Genomic DNA, 23,462 nt, shown 5'->3' on the forward strand with positions numbered 1-23,462 from the left:
CAGAAAAATTCAATTTTTGCATGAAAAGCTTGGGAAGCTGACGCAACCCTAAAATCAATGGATCTCAATGATGACTCACAGTTCAAGCTGAACATAAAGCAGTAAAAGCAGCTCCTGAGGGGCCTACAACTGCAAAAAAGAACTTATTGTGCTGTTTTCTCCATGATCTGGGCATCTTGAAATGGCTGACCGACAGGTATTTTGTTCATTCAGACAAAAGAAACTATGGCGCACTGGCGAAAAATTGTGCTTTGTTTGCTTGTAATAGTAACATATCTTTGTGAATTGTTATCAAATAGACCTGGAGTGGATCAATACTTGAGCAAGTCAACAAATTTACAGATATACTGGAGCTGCAATGTTTGCTGAAAAGGCGCCCCATTTATTTTTATCACAAGTTAGCTTTATAAAAAAAAAAAAAAACAAAAAAAAAAAAAAAACAGCCCACTCCCCTTATTTCTTCCTTACTCATTTCTTTTCTTAATAAAGTCAAACGCATACACTTTCACTCAAATGACTCATATGAAGAGCTATTACATTCGGGAGGACCGTCATTAATAAGTTGCTGCTACAGAAGAACATTTACTCTTTACCACACTGCATAAACATGATCCTCAGGCTTCCTTTGAACAAACGACCAACTTTTCAGAGCTTATGATTTAAGGAGTGTGAGAATGTGTCGAGACTCCAATGGTCTGAGAGAGGGGGAAGCTTTCTTTGCAGCTCATAGGATGACTGGCTGCTGCTACCTGTAGCCAGGACCTGCGGATATGAGCAGCTTGGCAGGCGCATCGTGACCAGGGCCCAGTTGAAGGGCATCATTTTTAAGCAAAATTGTGTGCCCAACATCTCATCTCTGCATCTTTCAAATGTGACCTGTTCCACATCCTTTCCCCACAGATGACCACTATATGTAAAAGGGCCTGCACAGGTCCACTGAATCCCCGTCTAATGAGCTGCACAGATGCCACTTTCCTGGAACAATTCCTGCTGTAAGTGTGTGTCCCTGCCTCTCTTTGTGCAAGCAGACTTTGACGTTCCACACATTTCCTTTACTGTGTTTCACCACTGTCTGGAAACAAGGAAAGATGCAGGGTGAAATGTGTTTGTAAGTGTGTAGAAATGTGGAAAATGGCATGGTGGGAGAAAGAGAAACACAGAAGGAGGAAAGTTATGCTGCTGTTTGGATAAGAGTTGTTGAGGGTAAGTAAAAAGGGAAGTACGTAAACTAACAGCAGGTCGTTGTAAAGGGAGGAGAGGAAGGAGAGAGTGAGGGTAGATTATTGACTTAATGGCGGAATCAAGGCTGTCAAGGGCTTCAGAGACGCTGTTTGTGTAGTTTGGACTGGGCCTGCTAGAGCATGCAGTGTGATGATGGAAATCTTACACTCACTCAAAACAAGCCCGCTGACCTTTTTATCCAGCGGCCCCTGAATCAGTCTTAACATTCTGCCAACAAGTATATGAATGGGTGCTTATTACATCTGTGGCAAAATCACAGGTCTGGTCTCTTTTATGGAAGTAAGCGTGCATGTGTGAGTGAAGTGGGAATAATCCTTTATGAGTATGCAGGGTTACTGGTTTCTGCTCTCAGCTCGGCATCCCTCAACAACCACAATAAGATGGAGCCACTGACATATGCTCTAGTCACAGTAAATTAAGTTGTCTCGTAACGGTGTTCCATTTAATCAATCTTTAAATTATAGCTCCTTTTCTCAGGGTTAAAGGGTACGTTGTAGATGTCAACAGAAGTGAGATGTTTGGTTTGCAGTTATGTGAACACAAAAACAAATAAGACCTGACCAAGCAGCTGCTAAAATGAGAGCTCTGACTCCTCTCCCGGTATAAAATTTAACAAATAAGAAGATGGAGCTGCTGAAGCTGAGCTAGGTGAAAAACTCATCATTATCATCACATCGGTGGTGCACACAGGAGCTCAGCACCGACATGAAGAGGGAGCGATGTTTGACTTTGCTAACAGATCTCCAGATTTTTCTCAGAAATCAGAAACTGATTTTCAGGTTTGCAAACAGTAAACCAAAGCATTTTTTCTTTTTCTTTTTTTTTTTTTTAATGTATAAAGTCTCTGACCCCATTATGGGGACTAATGCAATCCAACAATATCCATCAAGCCCTGCGAAGGACTGGCGAGCTGTCCAGGGTGTACTCTGCCTTTCACCTAAAGACTGCTAGGATAGGCTCCAGCTTCCCCGCGACCCTGAATTGGATTAAGCAGTTAGGAAACTGAATGAATGAATGAATGAATATCCATCAAAAGTGTTTCAAAGAATTGTAAGAATTCCTGGGAAAAAAATGAAAAATTACTTTATGAATCCTAAAGGACAAAACGTTTGTAATTGTAAAAACTGTCCCAGACAGGGTCCTGGTAAAGAGAATACGACACTCAAACCAGCTGTATTCATATGAACGTTATACAGGCACACACACGGTGTATTTAAACAAACACACTGTGTGTTTGATTTAATAAGCAGGAATTCTGACATTCCCACAAATTGTGGAGCAGATTGGTTACACCACAAATGGTGATGTATGTATCAGGTTTAGCGGTTTTAGATGAAACATTACCTTCTTCCACAGAGGACTGAGTTCACACTCAACAACCTATTTTCATCTTAGGATGTCAACGTTGTTTTGTTTCGTGACACTGTGAGATGCACAAAGTGTTCAACTGGCAAAGTACGCAGACGCGCGTGTGTGTGTGTGTGTGTGTGTGTCTAAGAGTGTTTTAAATAAAATACACACATATACGGTTCACACACAGCTGGCCTAAGTTTAGATAGATAGATAGATAGATAGATAGATAGATAGATAGATAGATAGATAGGTAGATAGATAGATAGATAGATAGATAGATAGATAGATAGATAGATAGATAGATAGATAGTGGTTGGTGGAGTCGGCCATCAAAGTGTATATATAGTGTGTAGTTGAGACATTCAAACACACACTTTTTGAGTTTCCATATTCATTTTCAGATTTTAAGTTTTCACATTCCGATCTTTACAATAAAAGTCATAACATTTTTTTACAGTTTCAGATTTTTCTTTCACATTCAGACTTTACACTTTACATTTTCAGATTTTTGCTTCTCAGTCTCAAACTTTTTGCCCTGATCTGGCAAGGCGGATGTGGCAGGAGACAGGGCTATGGAAACATAAAAGACAACAGAACACAGGATGCTAAAGGCATTCCTTCTATCATGTTACCTTCATGAAACGTGGAAATTGACAGAATCTACAAAAGTCAGTTGGTTGTTGCTGTTTTTAGCTGCTCTAACAGTTATTACCTACAGCATTATCTGAGGAAGACACATCTTTTAGTTAGGTACAGTGCGTGGTACTTTGAGAGCATAGGAAATGTCCCCTTCTGACCTCTGGTCGGGGAAACTGCTCTTAATTCTCCATTCTAACCCTGCGACTTGTCCACAGTTACAACTGAAGCAGTTCTAGTAATAAAGATTAATTATGTGTCACTCACAACAAGTACAAATCACTCAGAGGTAACTCACAGTATGCAGTTTGGCTCTATTATCAGTGAACACAATTACTCACTCACTGCATCCTGCACTGACAAAGTACATCTAAATTACTGTTCCCTCCTGGCTCTCAGCTGCTGCCCCTCATGCTCTCTCCCTTAAGCTTAAGTTCTGCTGCTCTCAACCAATAGACGGAGTGACGTCACAGAAAAAAATCTGTCTACACATGATTTTTGTCTCAGATAGATAACAAGCAGATTAAAGAAGAAAGATATTTAGTCAATCCCTCCACTGTTTAGATATAACTTTACTGTCCAACTTGCATCTTTTTGTTGCTGCATTGATCATTTTATAAAAGGGACAAAACAACAGAAAGTCCCTACTGAATTCTGGACTTACATTACTTTACTGGTTGAAATTAGAGAAAAAAATTATTTTTGCCATATTAAGAGAAAGAATTGAAATATCAACAATAAAAAAAAGTGTGTTTTCTTTTTTTGAGGGGGCATTATTATCTAGCAGGACTAAGATGCATTTACAATTGCCTTTGTGTTTAATTTAAAGTGAGTTAGAGAAAGAAGAATAAATGTTTCCCCTTTGACATCTGTTGATCACTCACTCTTTTATTCACAATAGAACATTTGTTTTGTGTCTTATGCTTTAGTGGTATGAATCAGTCAGAAATGGGAGCAGGTAAAGCAGATGTGCAAATGTCACTGATTCAATTAATAAAATGATTGAAAAGCCCAGTTCACTTTGGTGAGAGTCTCATTTTAAGTTGATTTGGTAAAACAAAAAAATAATAAAGTTTTCCATGACTACTGCTAACTTTCTATGCTAACATCCTCTCTTTTATTCTCCACCATCTAATGAAGGAAATATTTGGCTCCTCGCAGTTAAATCAGGTTTTCAGCTCATTTTGGAACTTTCTTTTATTGTTCAGTCAGTTAATTGAACATTTTTTCACTCAAAACAGCAGTGTGTCCCGGCAAGAAACCAAAACAGTAAAGTTGCAAAGCAGAAAACCAAAACTATGAGCTAATTTATGCTAAATCACTCCATAGAGCTGGATGTGCAGACTGCAGTCAGGGAAGGACTCTCTGCTGGTTCATGCTGTGGCTACACCAGCAAGTAACTATGTGACTTATTGTTAATATAACAATATTGATTACAGATCTTTTGCAATTATTATCCAGAAATATTTGAGGAAATGTCAATCAAAAGGCTTCACTTCTGCATTACTCTGTTGCAATGAGCATCCTGACCATGTCAATAAAGGGTGCACTTATCCAAGATGTATAGAAAGCTTCTGAAACATCTAGCTAGCTGACAGAGCAGAAGGAAAAGACTTTGAACAACATCTGAAATGATGGTAAAGGAAATGAGAAGATGAAGAATACTAATGGAGCCTGTGGGGAGATGAGCATCCACCTTACATAACAAGCGCGATATAGCCGAGAGACATACTGTAGTGTGGGTCTGCTTCAGGCCCCTTTCTAACCCTCTGAGACCTGTTAAGAGAAAACTAGCCAGACATGACCTAAATGGCCTACTAACAGCTCCCGTTCATCACGCTCTACCCCATCTGCCAGTGCACAAGAAGACAACCACATCAGTTCACTCCCGCGAACAACCACAAACCCAAATGAGATCTAGCAAAAGATCCTGTGACGTTTATTCATTTTCTGTGGTCATTTTAATGGAAAATAAAGGTAGAACACAGTGTGTGCATACAAAGTAGGTGTTGGTGAGTGTATGTGCACACGCAGACTCATCTGTGCAACATCTGCTCAACCAGCCCAAGGCTCCTCTCCTCTTGAGAAGTGGGTCACGTTTCCAGATGACGTCAAACGTCCTTCTGCCGCTCCAGTTTGTGGAGCTTTGCCAAAATCACCACATGCTTACAATGGAAACTCTCTCTCTGAAGTCTGGATGAATCATCAGCCAAATCTCTCATAATTCTTAAATGTTAATTTTACGTCTGACCACGACATTGTGAAAGGAATCTTAAGCATTAATTGTTCAATGAGGAAGAAACAGGGGATTGAGAAACTGAACAAGAGGACAGGAGAAACTTTTCAGACGGATTTTGTTGGTACTAACAAACAAACCCCTTTCATACGACAGATCAGAGAGAAAGGAGACTAAAACAGATGTATGGGGACTTCATTAACTATTCAGACCAGCAGAATGCAACACCCAGAATGGGACAACATCTTATGGAAAATATCATAAAGAGAAAGAGTGTGCAGAAACGAATCTAAATGACCTTATAAACGTACTCTACTTTTGTAAGTCAGACTGCTCTATTATGAGTACAAATGTTTGTCTATTCTCTATTTACAAAACAGAAATTTTACAAAACGAAAAAGTGCATGTCATGACATGCATGAAAAGCTGTGGATAATAATTAATCTAAAGTTTCTTTAAACAATGTCAGCTTTTTCATTGCTGTTCTTTGCATTAATTGAATTTCACTTCAAGAATTATTAAAGTTCTATCTATCTCAGTCTAAAGTGTTGTAATAAAGAGGTGAACGGAAACTGTACAAGCTGAAAAGAAAACTTACGCTAAATAACAATAAATTTAATATGCTCCCTTGAGTAAACCCTTGCCTGGTTTGAAGAATACATTGAATAAATCAAGGGGAATAAAAATTGAGTCTGACACACCAGCTGTTTCTGCTCTGAGCCCAGAAAATGTATAATATTCCAGATATTCCTGAATGTGAAAATATTTCGGACCGAGAGGCTTTCTTCCTTTATGTCATGTATGTTTTTTTTTAATAGTTATTAGAATTGTGTTTCTCCTTAAAGTTAGAGCTCATATTTCTGTTTAAGAAAAAATATTCTTCCCAGAATATTAAACCCTACATCACTATAAAAACATTGACTATTTATATCAAACCTAACAGTAAAAATGTGTCTGACTGAAAATTTTCTAACCTATTTGGTGACATAAATGGAAAATATATTAATCTGTGGTCAAGTAGGGCTAAGTTTTAGCCCTGTTACGTAGCTTATTATGGATCATTTTGATTTAATTCTATTTAATTTTAGATTTGGGAAGAATTATAATGGAATAACTGAGCTCATTAGGCTGGCCTAACTTAATAGTTCAATACAAAAAATAACAAAGTGAGATGAAACACCAGGAATGCTATACAACCACAGTTTTAGTGCTTAATTTTTCCCTCCAAAACCACAAAATCCACAAAACATGTAATAGTCTGCCTATAAGTGATGTGCAAGTCTTAAGTGATTCATTTAAAACTCAAGAAACATTTTACTAACTTATGAGTCACAACCTTTTGTCTCCATTAACTAGTCCACTTGCTAGTCCCTGATGCTAATAGCTAGCTTACAGCAAAGAACAGGATGTAGCTAACTTGTGGCTACTATTGTAACTGCATTTGTGCAAATATATTAAGTTTATCTCTGAATGAGCTGGGAAAGCAATGGTTCTATGTTAATTTTTTTCAGCTAAAATGTCACTTTTCCGTGGCTGTCACAACCCCTCCCCCGCTAAATGTCGTTAATGAACAAACCCTCCACTGATCAGTCCCAGCCCAGCAGGAGCACTCTTGCACTTTCTTACCTTGAGAGCTTTTCGCCCATGTGTTGAAGGTTTTTTACTCTGCTACAGTAGCCTCTGAGTGACAGCATAAAAAGACATTATTCACTATAAATATTATGTTTTTCTCACAAAGGTAATCAGTGCTAACAGTCTCAATCAGTGGTTTTCGCTGCATGACACTAATAAAACTGGGAGCAGTTGGAGCTTGTGTGAGCATATGAATTTTCGTCCACTCTGGGTGACATGACTGACCCGTACGAACTTTACTCAGAAAAAGGATTGAGTTTCCCATCACTTCTGCCGTCTCCATGGTGACCCTGGGGGGGATGTACGCCCTTCTCAAAATCTATTAAATATTAACTAAGAAGATGGTTTGTTACAATGATACCCTGTAACCTCTTGTGATCAGCTACAGTGTTAGAGTTAGAGACACATAGTATGGATGTCTAAGATTTGGACATTGGTCAAGTTGATAATGCATTATTGTCAAATAGCCATAACTTAATTATGTTGTTCATTCAAGTTAGTATGCTATAGCTTTGCCATAAAACACTTTCTGTTTCTGTCACCAAACCGACTACATATTTTTCAAATATCACTTTCATATTTACTTTGATAGTTCATTTAAAAATTAATCTCCGTGGATTTTACCAATACAGCTTAAATAAAGTGTTACAAGCAACAACATGACCTGAGCCAGCATCAGCAGTTTGCTGGCAAATTTGGCTCTCTTTGAGTTGAAATGGGCATCTAAGCTATGCATGGAAGCGCCATGCATCTCAGGCAGCATGCACAACACAGCTAGAAGCAAAATCAAAGAGGATGCCGCTTAAGTCAAAACTGACTCCAGGCAAAAGATAGATATATAACATCATATCAATCTTGATATCACTAGCCTGATGTAGCACATGTGTGAGGGGTTGCATAGTATTATACAGTATTAAAAGTCCACGTATTATTTTCTTTTCATTTTCAGCTGACCCTTCAGTCTCTATTTGCAAGATAGTTATAATAAGAAATAAGAAATGTGACCAAACTATTCCATAAATGACTTTACACTGGTAAACACTCCAACAAAGCTAGTTGTTCATGTCACTAAAAACCTAAATCATATAGACACCATAGACCATCATACAAATTTGGCAAAGAACTGAAGCTATGCATTATGTGTTTAATATCCAACTAATTGAAAATGACAGTAAGAAAACAGCTCCTGACCTAAATTCTAACGCTCTTACCACTGCAAGGGGTGAAATAACCTCACTGACAGACAGATGTACGGACGGATTTTTTTTCTCTCTCACATATTTGGAGAGTAAAACACAGCATTGAGTAAGGAACAGCAGAAGCGTTGTTGACTGCAGGGACAGACATGGTGAGCCAGAGAGGCAGTGGGCTGGAGGGGCAGGATGGGCTCACCAGGCACAGGTTACAATAACACGTCTCCTTGCACCACGCCACTGAGCTGAGGAGCAGCAGCCTGCTCAGTAAACTGCAAAACACCTCTGCACAAAGGATTTTACTTTTAAGCTTAATAAGGTTTTTTATAATATATTTTACATCATATCTCTAAATGTAAAGGACAGATAAATGATTTTACATTTGTTTGGTTTGGTTTTTTTCCCTAGCAACTTCAAATGCTCTTGATTTGTTAAAAATAAATGTAAACTAACTTACTAAAGTATAGTTCTTAAACGTAAGCTTAGCACAAAATGTAAGAAAATTTGTGTTTCAATTATTTCTGTATGCAACAATGCTTGATAGCTGTGCAGCTTATGCCATTAAAAAGCCTGTTTACCCTTTAAACTTTGCTACATTTGTGAGGAAAAGTTGTTTGTAGGATGAGCAGCAGAGCTGAGAATGTGGGTTGTCCCCATGAAAATTTTGCCAAATCTTCTGTACGAATTCACAAGTCAGCCAATGTGGTCAGCCTGGCTCAAACAGCATGCCCAAGCCGATCTCATAGGAGTTCTGTGGGTTTGAGGCCAGGACTGCAGATGGGCCACTATATCCTCTCTACCCCAAATTCTGGGGGTAGTCTTTGATAAATCTTACATTGGAAGAAAGCATTTCACGTGTTTTTAATGTGCAATCTGCAAATGCATTTTCCTTACAAATATGTCGACGTTTAACGAGAAAGAAAAGCGCCTTCAAACAGTATGAGTTTTCAAGCCAAGAAAATGGTAAGTGCTAAGTTAGTTTACATCTATCCTGTCACAAACTTGTACTCTCACATTTCCAATATTTAACTTATGTACTTCCAGTAATCAGCTAGTGCATTAAAATTACTGCTACGTAAAATTAGATAAATGTGCTGTTGTATTTTCTGGTGAGGAAACCTGCATACTGGGATTGTTGGTCTGAACAAAAAGGATGCAGAACGTAATACAGAAATAACATGATAATCAGTGTGTTTTCAGTACACCACTATGAAAAGCAGATCAGTCTGATTGCTTTGTAATATCAGAGTTGCATTTATCTAAAATTAATAATATCCACAATGACAAGGCAACAAGTGGTAGCAAGTAACATACCAGTAAGCAAAAAAAGAATATTTGCAGTATTTTAGGCATCTGTTATATGAAAACATTGGAGGACACTTCCAGCAGAGTAGTCAGCAGCAACTCCTCTAAAGATTTACCTGGATTTTATGAGCATTTTAATGATGGATAACGACTTTTGTAAAAAACATAATCTTTGGCACATAGAAACTCTTTTTTATTAATTTTTTTTTTCACTGCAACATAGAAAACGTTGTACTTGTTTTGAAATGGGTTTCTGACAAGATACATGAGCTGCAGAGAGTACTTAAAGGTAGAGTATGTAAGATTTTCAATATTTTCAAAATAAATTAACTAAAAAAAATAACTACAACCATAATTAGATAGTTTTATAAACATGTAGGTTCCAGTCTGTCCATATTTGATGCGTTATTAAATTACAAGTTTAATTAATGACAAAGACCCTTCTTGAATGTTTTCTGACCAGTAAAAAAAAAGTACTTTTTTTCCACCAGTAGGGTGAGTATAAGCCCATTGTCAAGGAGGAGGGGTGAGGGGTGAGTTTTGCTCATTACTGCCAACCTGTGGTCATTTGTGGAGGTAACATTTTGTGGTTTTGCTCATGACCTGGTGTTTGCCACCTGGTGGTGTAAAGAATCACCTTGAAATCTTACATACTCTGCCTTTAAAGGTTTAGGTCATGATACAGAAAAGTGTAAACTGGTAGAAAATGTTTTGGGGTGTCCCCTGGATGTTTTGTTGATAGGCAACTTCCAAAATAGCAAAGACTGATATAAGAAAATGTTAACTGGAAGTAGATAAAAATTCAAATGATTATTTCCAATGTAAAAGTTTATGCATCATTTTACTTATCAAGTCTAATATCTTATCTGGCCTGTTCATTAAAACCATACTGCTTTTAAATTTTAAATTTAACTTAAAACTTACAAAGATACACTTGGATTGTTTTCCATGTCATCAAGTATTATGGCAAATTTCTACTAAAACTTGAACCCGTGTTGGTTTTATGTCATTACAGTTGCCCTGGACCTAAATAGAGAAGACTGGATGTTAAGAGATTAAGTTATGCTGAGTGAAATTTAATTAAATAAAGGATCTTTAATAGCTTATCCAGTTGAAACTATACAAAACCAGCATAGTGATGGATAAATTGTCATCTGTCACTTAAACACTCCTCCCATGTTGTGCTATTAAAATATATGATCAATTAATTGCTGACTGTGTTTGGATTTATTGGACAGCTCCAGTAGGACAGGCTCAAAATGTTCTAAATGGTCCTTGCTTGTTAAATGAAAACCATACTGAATGAATCATAGCAGCAGTAACTCCAACCCGCTCTGTTTTAACAGACACAACAGGCACGCTGGACCTGAGGGAAAAACTGAACTTCCCCTGTGAACCGCAGATAACAGGCTGTGAGATCAATGTTGGGGACACTGCTGTCCCAAATGAACACAGTGAAAGGGAAACAAACTGTTGTTTCTTCCATTTGTTTGGGACACATTCCACTCTCTGCAGCAACATTTAGGGCTTCACTTTTCCCCTCTCTACCTTCCGCTTCCACCTCCTCTTACGAACATGCACACACACTCTTCAGCACACGCTTCCCGGGGGCAATGTGAGAGTGTCCATTCATTCAGCAGAGGCCAGCTGTACACCTGGTGACAGCCTAGGATGGTGGTGTTGGCTCAAGTCACAGTGTGCAAAGGGGGTCAGGGGAGGGCTGACTGAATGAGCCCACAAGCCTGTCCTTCAGGCTCCTGCTCAACCTGCACATTCCTATTCATGTAGCCACGGGGTGAGCACAGGAATGTCCCTTCATGTAAGGGATTACTGTCGTAAAGGTGGGCTCCTTGTGCGACTGAAAAAGCCCTTCAGATGATAAATACACATAAAAGCCTGAGATGCTGCATCTATTTCTCCTTACCGGTAAGCTGTCATACCCCATATTGTGTATGTCGTTTAAACAGCCTAAACTTTTGCTCCAGGGTTGTTTGGATGAATGGAAATATATTTCAGTTTTTTTTTTATTCTGTTCATTCTAGACTGTAATATTTTGGGAATCCTCTCATAGGACTGAATGTGTTTAGACATATTTGGTATAAACTTGGTTTGTCTGAAAATAAATAACTGTTGAAAAAGTTGATATTAGAGCATTTGTGTGAATTCTTCTTGCTTTGGAGGCCACCCGCACAATGGGACAAAACACACCCTAAACAGGAATTATGGGATGGGCAAGTGAGTCCAAAGCTCTATTCCTGAAAAAAAACATGGATTTGATAGTGTTTTATTCTATATTATTGTTGACAGTTTAATGTTATTCTTCAATTAATAGCTTTAAAAAGTCAAAAGAATTTTTAGTGAACAATCACTCTTCTCCTTGTTGATTTTTACTAGGGCTGCTCGATTATGACAAAAATTATAATCACAATTATTTTGACTGAAACAGAGATCTCGATTATTTAACACAATTATCCAGTATTTTTAAACAATGCTGTGCGTCGTGGCGTTTTCGATTCCATGTTGGACATTATACCATCTAATGCACGGTTCAGAGTCGTTTAGTCCGCTTTTACAGCTTATATAAGAACTATTTTATGTTGGTCTCGATGTAGGTTTTATGCCAAACAACCGCTGTCAGGCTACAGCGTGTTTCTCTCATTCTCCTGTTAAAAGACAGCTGATCTGAACCAGCTGATTAACGGGTTGCTATGGTAACACCCCTTAACAGAGGGATATTACAGTGACTTAACTCTCTGAACTATGTATACAAAAATAATGCAGCCATTTCTCACTGACAATGTTATAAACTATGTTGTAGTGAACTTCCACAATCTACTGCAATTATTTTACATCGACCTGCAGCCGGAGCCGACTGGCCGCCTAGGAGTGCTTTAGGACGGGGAGAGGCTCCCGCTGCTCGTCCGTTACAGTTACGGTGTGTTCAGACCAAACGCGTTTTGGGCATCGAAAACGCTCAAAACGCTCAATGCTCAACGCTGGTCACTAAACTGCCACTATTATGTCAGACGCCCAAAACGCTCCCAGCGAGCAGCAAACGCGGCGGAAAAGAGCGAGGGAAAGGCGGCGCTTTCCTTCCGGTCAGTCTGAACGATGGCGGATTCAGTAGAGCGACGGCATGGTTTTATTTAATAAATAAAGCGATAGAACGTTGTCGTAGGGCAGTGATAGTCACCGTTAGTGCAACGAGAGCCGCACTCAGCAGAGAGCCGCCACCCCCAAACAAAGCGTTGCTAGGCAATGTATCCTGCTACGTTGCCAAATCAGTAACATTCAGCTTTTTAGCAAGGAATGGTTATCCTAAATATTGCACGGAGTAATGACGTCTCAGTCCGTGTCTGGGTTCCATACAGGAATCCTCCAAGAGCTGCGAGCTGATCGCTCTGATTGGTTGACGCCCTGCGTCAAGCGGCAAAGTTCAGCTTTGCCCAGCTCCGGCATTTGACGCGTGTTCCACGTGGAACGCGCGTCGAGCTTAAAAAGCTTCTTAAATTTTCGGCGCAGAACCCCGACGCTCAAAACGCGACGCGAGAAAGCTCAACGCCCCCTTGCCGCGCCTCCACATAGACTTTACATGGAAACCTGCCGCTCTGGACGCTCAAAACGCGTTTGGTCTGAACACACTGTAACTGCAGAGCAATATGTGCCTTCAAGTCAGTCGCCAAAACACCAGAAAAGTCTCTAATAACTCCTGTAAAAGTTGCTAGATTTGTCGCTACACTTTTAAAGAAAAAGTCGCCAGATTTAGCGAGAAACTCGCCAAGTTGGCAACAGTGTCTGCATGAAACCAAAGCGGCTGTGGGAGGGGTTTACAGCACAGCGGTGCAATGCCAGACACGCTCGATTAGCAACTGAAGACAGCAGGAGAGGAAACTGCAAAGAGAAAAATAATAATAATTTATGATAGTTGAAAACCCAGATCATGGATGAGATTAAAATCCGAGTAATTGCCCAGCCCTAGTTTTTACTTTAATTAAAAACATCATTTTTCAACCATTAAATGACGCTGCAGCGACAGAAAGCCCACCAACACATCAAAGCACTGAACATCTGAGATTTGGTGTCTGCAGTGGCTAGACTGTTGCATCCCACACTCTTTGAATATGTGGTAAATCTCTTGTTCCACAGTATCCATGCGAACACCGAGCATAACACAGGCAAACGCAACGTATGCTCACATTTTCATGCTTGCTTCATAAACAACAAACTTTTGGACATTCACACTCTACTCAAAGACAGTTTCATGCTGGGAACATTCTAAACCTTGTAGAAATTCTGAATACCTGTGTGACTTAATCGCCTCAGTCTAGAACAGAAAGAAGAAAGAACGGCGTGTAATCTACCCTTCTACACACACAGAAAATGCATAATTCACTGCAGGTTGTGTCACTCTGTTCAAATGTAAGCCGAAGCAGAAGTGTTAATATGAGCAATGTGTGTCAGAACTGGAGGCCTGTGCCTGTCCAGCAGTTTCTGCTGCGTTAGGTTGCGTCTGTGGTTTGAGGCCCTCCATGTTTCTCAGAACAGATTCAACCTCTCAGCCTGCAGCAGCTGGCAGCCATCAAGCTGCTTGCACCGCACACACATGCACGCACAGACGTCCACAATTTCCATGGTAATCAGTGGGGAAGCAGAGTGCAGTCCTGCCAGTGGTAGAGAGAAGAGGAAAGAGGGCTATTCAGTTTAGTCCCGACTCTCTGGTTCAGTTGGCTTAAATGATCAGAGATTCAGGGAGAGAATATGAGCCACTCTTGTTGCTGCAAATGAATGTAATGAAAGAATTGGACACGGGATGACTGAGCCGTGTAAAGTAGAGCTTAAAGGATAATTCTGCTTTATTATAACTTAGATCTTATTGCAGTAGTTTCGACCATTATTGCTGCAGATGATGATCACTTTTTTTTCACTCCAACTTGGTTGTAGATATTTGGGGAAAACTGGAACAAGATCACTTTGGGGTTCAGATAATATAATAAGGCAGTGGGCAGATACATGTTGAATGGATTGTATGTAGGATAAAGGTGAAGTGCAGCCTGTGCCTGTATGCTTGCCTAGTCAGACAAAACTACTGGAAGTCCTACAAAATATCTAACTTGTGTCTTTTAAAAGCAAAAACAAAAAAAGAAACCTGACAGTACTTCTAAATCTAAATAATTAAGACACTTCAGAAGATGTGTACTGTCTTAACCACTTAATACAGTTACCTGTTTTCCATGCAGGCAAAGCAAAACAGGCAGAATTATGTAAAAAAAAAAAAAAAAAACAGTCACCAGCAGGTTTTCACTTATAAACCCAACTTATCCAGAAATACCTGTGGGCTAAAAGCCAGTTTGATGTGGCTAATGGGGCAGGGGTACCACTCACAAATCTGGAGCACAAACATGCTAAAAGTTGCAAAGCTGCATCAGTCAAAGCAAAACTTTAAGGTGGGGGTAAGAGTAAGCCTGCTGTTTTGTCTGGCTACTAAACAAAACCTCAAATGACCTACTTTCATCCCTATTCCTCCACTGCTTGCCTCCTCCTCACGCCCACATAGCACAGCTAATGCTCCGGGACTGAATGGGGATTTCAAGTGTGAAGTTGATTGTCCAGTAATAAGACACAACCCCATGCGGGTCCGTGCTTCCTTTCCAAGCACTAAGGGAGACTTTCAGTGGGACCATTTCTGACCCGGATGCACGTCCAGTCAGAAAAGTAAAAAAAATACCAAACAAAAACATCATATCCCATGAGGCCGTGTGTTTAGAATACAAACAAGCAACTCAGGATGAGAGTGTGCGGTGGTAAATCATTGCCCTGCAGGCTATCAACAACCTCCTCCATCTAAAACACAATTCAATTATGGATGGTGCAGCAAAAATAGAGTATGAGGAAGCATTTACAACAGCAGCAGTAATTGTGTTTGGATCCAGTTCCACAGGAAGTCATTATCATAGATTTCAAGAATATCTTTATCATCCAAGTTAAGAAAGAATTTCCTCCACTGGTTGGGATAATATTTGTGTTGGTGTCATTGAGAGGACAGAGAGCAGAGCGCTGTACAAAGGGGTGGAGTTCCTGAGAGTACAGGGAGTGGCATCCATTACTTTATAAAGAAAATGGTCAGAAGAGTGGCTCACTCCCACTCCCACTCCCACTCCCTGTCCATGCGGCTCCGCTGCAGCATTGCTGCTCAAGGCAAATTTTGTAAAAACACTCGATCTGAGCTGGAAAGATTGCAGAGCTCTTTCCTCTGCTTGTGAGGGGAGGAAGGTCTGTGACAGTGCTGATGTCTGCAGCAGGAGATACTCAAATTTCCTTTTGGGCTGCGAAAAGCGATCCACACCACAATTCCACACCTCGTCCTCCAGTTCAATATCCCCCAGCTGCAACGCAGAAGATGGGCTGTCATTTTGTATTAACCCAAGAAGAAGAACAAATTCACAGAGGCCATCGCTAACCACTATCAGATCAGCTAATGATGACTTTCTTGATGGGGAGGACAACCCCAGCTTGGCTAAATGGACCTGTTTGGAGAGCTGGTGGACGCTGGCGGCAGAAGTGTAATCAAAAGAGGAGAAAATGAATGTTTATTAAATCTACAGAGTAAAGTTTGAAGCACAGTTTAGGAGCATGGCTTTGCAAATGTACTGGGGAGAATCTTTTTCTTTAAGGCTTGTGAGAATGTTATTTATTTCTAAGTCAACTGTTCTAACTTACACAGTAACTATCAATCTGAAGAACACTTTACAGAAGCCTCTAACGTGTATGGGAGATGCTTCTTGTGAATTTTTACTGGTAAAATCAAAAAGTAATCAAATCTTTTTTCTTTTTTATCCAGTTGAAGTAGCTAAATAAACCATTAGCTAGGATCCTGTTCCCATCGCCATGTGGTGGCTGCATTCTGATCCCCCATAAGCATGTCTGACCCCCAGCCTCAGGGAGCCCAGAGCCCAGTGCGAGTGAGGTGATGACTAGCGTGGATCAGCATGGGCTTGTTTACACTTTACAGACCACACAGACAAGACACAGTAATGACAGCATATGCTCGCCATGTGTGTCTCAATTACAGGCAGGCTACAAGTAGTCAACTCCTCAGCAGCTCCGACAGAAATGAAGAAAAAAGACGGTGGATCACTCAGGCTTTGTCACGGAAATTCTTATAAATTACCCACTTTTTACCCGGTGTACAGTCAGAGCTCTGCTGTCTTTATGTCCCACAACGACAACAACTACAAAAGCTGTAATTGAGATGGTCTTTCAGCAGAGGGCTCCAGCATGGCCGAGGAGAGTAAGAGGTGGTGGAAATGTTTGAGTTCCTACATGTTGTTTTCTCAACTTTGCTGGTCTGATTTTTCCACTTTGCTTAACTTTAAATGATACGTCGCTGAGAGACAAAAAGAAACTAAATCTAAAGAACAAAAAAAGCTGAGCATACATAGTCGTGCTGCTGAAATCTGTTCCAACTTCATTTGATTTTATTTAATTTTTTTTCCAATTTTATTTCAAGCATTTTTAATATAACAATTTAACATAAGACATGCAAGAACACAACATAAAAGAGAGCTAGATAGAAGAAAAGGGTGTGGGGTTGGGACATCATATCAGATTATCATAAACTTATGTCAACAACAACAAATATAATTAGAAATGTCTTGATTTTAAAGTTGCTTTTTGTTGTTCTCTAAGTCACATAGCGTTGATTTCCCAAAGGAAACAAAGTCTTAAACCAGGCATGGCAGAAAGAGCAAGGCTTCATTTTTATCTCTATTTTGCTTAATAATCAATAAATGATCTTTCAGTATGGCAGTAATCATGACAGATAAAAATAAAATAAAAATAAAAATAATAAAAACTGTTTTGATGTGACCGAAGATATCAGGATATAAGATATGAAGAAAAACATGCACCATATGTTAACATGCATTTAAGAGACCAGTTTTATTTGCAGGGATTAAATAATCCACCATTTACATACATGCATGTTTATACACACACACACACACACACACACACACACACACACCATTTCCACACATTTTACAGCTCGTCAAACATTAAAAGACAAAGACCAGTCCTCAGTCCATCTCTCCAGCAAGGCCACAGCAACACATCAAATTAATAAAGATACAAGACTCATCAGCAACATCAAATCTAAATAAGAGGTGAAAGGAAAGTGCAATATCTGAGTTTTTTCTGATGTATGTGTTTATGTGTGTCTTTTTTACTCAAGGAAAAACAAACAAGCACAGGGCAACACTAAGTAGCTCCCAGGAGCTGAGGTCATCTTTCAAGTGGCTGGGCCGACAGTGCAGCATCTCATCTCCCAACCCAACCACAGTCACAGGTCACAACACGAGCTTTGATCACTCCAAAAGTCTGGTTCTAATTCACATGCTTAGCATGCTCATTGATCAGGAGGTGATACGGGTTTGTTTGAGGGGAGCCCCTTCCTCCTCTGAGCCCCAATTACTTGTAACATGGGTATGCATGTGTATCAGTATCAGAAGAGGTTTCAAACCCAATCCTACACCATTCCTGGGATTTAAGGACAGAATGGCAAATTGTAAATTATACAATAGCATTAAAGCCGAAAGCAGAATACAGTAGCTCACGGTTCATAGGGAAAAAATGTCTGAAATAAATAATTAGGGATGAGATGAATCACTAACATTATATTCTCAGCTCCGCTTTGTCATCAGCACTTGAAAGCACCATTTCAAAAATAGCATCCCATTAGTAACAAATACTGAACTGGCCACTTCATCTGAAAAGAAAGAGTCTCACTTGATAAATAATAAACAACTGTGTTTTGTTCTAGGTTATTTTCTAGCAGCATCACTATAGTGTAAAGTCTGCATCATTTAATTATGTTTGCAAAAAATATTGTCCTCCATGTCATTGCGATAAATCTTTTCTTTAAAAACAATTGAGATGTTACCTGAAGAATGTGGATGTGGAGACAAAATAAAAAAGAAAAGATTGTAAAAGGGGTTTCATGTTCGCCTGGGAAAATATCTGAAAGTGACTCGGAAGAGCAGCAGAGCAAAGGAAGCTTTGAAACTCCCCCAAACAATGTGTAGTATGCCCTTTGTCCACATATAATAATTATAATAATAATAATAATAATAATAATAATAATAATAATGGTTAGGTGTATTACAGTAGTTTAGCAGTAAACTTTTGAAATTATGTCTAATCAACTATCTGTGACAACATATTGTTGTTCAGTTATGATTACGTATCTTTAATGTCTACAGAAATATAAATAAATAAATAGAAAATTGAAGTGTAAATAAAATCCAAATTGAACATTTTAATCAGGGTCTTTTGGTTCACCGCATAGTCACTGCGCCTCCTTCTCCCTTTTCCACAAAGCCTGAATTCATCATGGAAAGAAGAAGATATCTTAGTCTGAGAAAATCTGAATGGGACAGAAACTTCTTACCTGGTCCCTCTGAATGCACGGCAGGGAGGTCCGGCGATGTGACTTGCTGTTGGGCTGACTGTGCGCCATGTCTGAAGCTATCACAGAACTGGACCTCCTGCGCCTTTTAAATACAGGGATCTCTTCCCTGGCTCCAGTCACAGGGGTACAGCCCTCCTTGTGTCTCCCTTGGCTGGGAAGGAGCTTGTCAGCATGCCTCGCCAGCAGGATGCCCAGCACTCCAAGCAGGTACGCAACGTACGGTCTCCAAGTGGCCCGCACTTTGTGCAGCGAGAGGAGCGAGACGGTCCGGACTATGCTGATGAAAACGATGACCGAAATGCCCTGATTCAGACGCGCTACCATGAGTGCCCCGATGGCCACGCAGATGAGCACGACCACGGCCGCTGTCGTGAATGAAAACAGCTGCTCATCTGTCCCGTCCAGAAGAGACCACGCCGCTATTTCGCCCAGGTGGCACAAGGTCAGGAGGGAGAGGGCGGTCTGGATTAGCACCCCACAGCGGATTAAGTACACGCCGACCCAAAAGAAGGCACATACGAGAGTGAACAATGGCGAAACCACACTCCAGCAAGTTTGCAACAGCTCTGCCACGCAGCCTGAAACAAACTGAAGAGGAGACTGTGAATGCGAGAGTGAGCTGTCAGCGCGGCTGCTGGCCTCAGCTTTCCAGTCTGCACATTTGACCAACAAGGCGAGAAATACAGACAGCGACCCCACGCACACAGCACTCCGGAGTCTCTGGGAACTCCATATTTTCGTGCACATTAGCCTCACCCACGTCTCATAGTCTCGGTCACGGCACACTGGGATGACACATGTTTTCACATAACCATTGCGATCCGGTGCGCTGAAGCTTTTCTCATAGGCGCTGCTCTGCGCACCGGTGCCGTAAGCCTCTGCAGGCATCGCCATCACTCATGGCAGATATGAAGTATGAGGAAGTCGATAAAGCATCTATAGCAGTGTGGCCATGAGACAGGACTGGATTTAATGGCAAAACAAACACCATTTATTGTAGGCACGTTGGAAAAAGTAGAGGGAATACGCACATATGTCTCTCCATTTACGCATGGACATGTGCTGCCGGGGAATGCAGTGCCTTTGTTTTCCAGGTGCAGGACGAGTAACTGCTGCTCCAAACTGCATGAAAAAAAGGAAGCCTGGATGACAGAACAAGTCTGAAGCTCTACAGATCTAGGGCACTTCTTCTCTGTGCACGCACGTCCCGCTTTGCCCTCCTTTGTGGCGCGCCGTCTCTTTGACTTCTTCTGTCATTCTCTTTGCTTTGTGACGCCACCGCGGCCCCGTCTGTGCAGCAACAAACAGTCTTCTCAAAACACAAGCCCCACTTCGTGACCATTCAGCCATAAACGAGTTGTCTGTCCACTTCCCGGTTCCTCCTGGAATAATACAATCGTTCTGTGCTTCCGAGAATAAACGCAGCTGAGGGAATTGAGCAGTTGGAATGAGTGTCCGCCAGGTTGTTGCTCGGCGTTTTTGACGTGCAAATCTGGAGTGTTTGTCACAAGCTCTCCAACCAGCCGCGAGTCTCGGCGAATTCACACCCCCAAGTTCCTGCTCCACACAGAGAGCAGCAGTGAAACCCCCCAAATCCTCCTCAGCCAGCCCAGCAGGCGTTGTCCTCACCTCATCTCCGAGTTTTGTTGTTGTTTTGTTCTAAAGGATAGCTTATTATTGAAAATTACATGAATAATATTTGTTAATAGTTATTTCTTTTTATGCTTCTTCAACAGCAGAACATCGATGGAAAATGGCTCTGACCTATATTTTCTTCCAATGTCCTCTCTTGGCGACAGAAACCTTGTGTGTTTAGGAGCAGGCATTTTACACCATGTTTCATCTCGTTTGGTACATTTTGATTTGGGGTTTTAATGTAGTATTTTTCTTGTTTTATGCTCTAAGGTTACCAGAGTAACTCTTAAACTGCCTTGACGTGAATTCATTTTTAATTAAAGAGGAGTGCTTCCATACTGACGGGAAAAAAGTGGCAGCTACATGCAAACTGTTTTTCTGCAAAAAAAAAAAAGGCTTATTGTGCCCCCGAGCTTGACCCCTAAGATCCCCACTCCACCAGGTCATTTAAATATTCATCACATCATACCACTTAAAGTGTCACTGATGATGGGTTACGTTACTGTGAGAAGTTGCCATCAATGTTTCAGCAAAGCAGACCTTCTGTGTGCGTTTGCATATATGGGGTGTCCCCTTAAAGATGCTGTGGTCTCCTAGGATTGCATCTTCTGAATAAAGTAGATATAAGCAGGGCCGGATTAAAAGTGCACAGGCCCCGGGGCCCAGAGTGTTCCAGGGGCCCCCTTCCCCACCGCAACCTTGTGAAAATTGTGAATGATACACTGTGAAACAACATTTCTATCATCTCTCAGCCAATGGTACCAATAGCAACACACTGGACACTGTGGTGTAACGACCTGGCTTTGATGTACATTTTGTTTTATGCCCAAACTACTGGGCCCCAGATGGGCGTGGGCCCCTGGGTTTGTGCCCATAATGCTCACTGGATAATCCGGCCTTGGATATAAGCACCACATACCATCCCTCATCTTTAGCAAAAAGAAGAAAGAAAGAAAAAAAAGCACATATCATAGCTTGTCATTCATGCAAAGAAGCACTTCTAAACGTGATCTTTTTCAGCATCTCTGTGCAGACAGAATAACATCGTTTAGGTTAAGGGTGCTGTGCTTTATTTTCCAGCTAATTCATATTTTCCCTCCACAATCCACTCTCTACCTTTGCTCATTACCCCGAGCTGACACAGGTCAGCATGACTCTATGGTGTACAGGAGACACTGTGTATCCGTTGTCAGCTGTGATTAGTGAGAGGCAGGGGCAGAGAAGAAGCGCTAACAGGGAGCGATAGGAGCAGGGGGAGGCCAGCTCCTGTCCATCACCTCTCAGCACATGTTTACCAAGTGCCTGGCAGCACTCTGAGTGCAGGGTGTCACCAAGGACAGCTGCTGGCTCCAAGTGCAACCTGATTTTTGTCACAAACATTTTTCCTTCACCTTATCAAAGCCCAGCGGTAACTTTTGCCTGGGAGAGTTGGAACAATGTTGCGTTATCTGAGCGGTTTATTTTGCGGGTGACAGGAACAATCCTTCTTCACTGACCAAAGATAAGAGGGAGACAACAGATGAGAGGAGGTGAAGTCAGGCAGAAAGCAGCAGCTCTCGTGTTGTTGCAAAGTTTGTCCTTTATTCCTTCTTTTTATTTTTTTATTTTTTTTTGCTCTTTACTTGGTTTTTTGAAAAAACCAAGTAAAGAGCAAAAGGTCATCCATTAAAACTGATGTCTGTGTGTGTTGTTATGACAAATAAAGTGAATTTGACTATCTTATAGGCTGGGAAATGAATCGAAAGGGACTGTGTTATCAAACGTGAATTACCAGCAGCTGGTCTCGTCTTCCAGTAAACTGTCAGTGACCATAAACGGACACTGTGGAGCATCACGTTCTGGTTCTTCTGTAGTCGGTGGCAGATGAAGACGAACGACCACCGTCTTCAGTTGTAGCGAATCCTCCAGTACACCTCACATCATGGGACATGCTCATTGTGAAATTTTCTTTCTCTGCAAACAGAACTAGAAGCCATTCTGAATTACTCAAAGGAATTTTAACGACAGGGGGACGCACACATAACCGTCTTACCCTATTAGGCAATGCCACGGTCTATTGTGAAACAGGAATCTTTTATGAGGAGCAATTCATCAGGCATCTGGTTTTGATGTCGTGTTTGGGGCAGTTGTCAGAGGAGACCTTGCCCACACCTGCACTGGCCTCTGGAGCAGCTTCTCTAATGGAGTTGTTTGCCATTTAAACATTTCATGCTGATGTTTTCATTTTCTCCGTTTGTTCAATGTGAAAATGAGCAGATGCCAAACATTACTGTTCATTTAGAGTTTGGGCTGTTGGGGTTGTTTGTAACTTTCAGTTATTGGTATATTAAAAATGGCTGCATGACAGCAGCACTTGATCACTATCAGATGCAAAGGATGAAATGAGCTATTTAATGTTAGTGAGGAGTTGTTTAAACCGTGTATCAAATACAACATGCCAGAGTTTAAACAGTCAGAAAGAACAGAGAAGCTGAATGGAGTGATGGAAGCAAATCTACATTGTGTTTGCACTCAAGTGCAGAGTAGGAGATCTATTGCAGTGTTTTCCAGCCCTCATGGGCAGCAGTTGGCTCACTCCCAAGTTTCCACTGAGGTGCTGAGGATGGACACCCATTTCTGGGCACACACACACACACACACGCACACACATAAATACCACTGCCATCATGTATACACACACGCACATGTCTGTGTATACACAGCTAAAGGAAAACTTGCAGAGTACGAGCCTCATAGGCAGGGTATCCGAGGAGTCAACAAACAT

General features: G+C 40.8%; 1 protein-coding gene across 1 annotated transcript in view; it reads right to left on the reverse strand.

Moving 5' to 3' along the window:
* LOC306771046 (cGMP-inhibited 3',5'-cyclic phosphodiesterase 3A-like) overlaps positions 1–19,957 on the reverse strand; it is a gene marked incomplete at both ends in the record, with an annotated part of 79,460 nt that extends 59,503 nt beyond the window's left edge. Inside the window, one exon of the mRNA XM_079260075.1 lies at positions 19,043–19,957. Within this exon, the coding sequence (XP_079116201.1) occupies positions 19,043–19,957 (915 nt within the window). The remainder of the gene's footprint in view (positions 1–19,042) is intronic.
* Positions 19,958–23,462: the final 3,505 nt, after the last annotated feature.

This window comes from Telmatherina bonti, assembly GCF_933228915.1.
Source record: "Telmatherina bonti genome assembly, chromosome: 2".
Classification (NCBI taxonomy): domain Eukaryota; kingdom Metazoa; phylum Chordata; class Actinopteri; order Atheriniformes; family Telmatherinidae; genus Telmatherina; species Telmatherina bonti.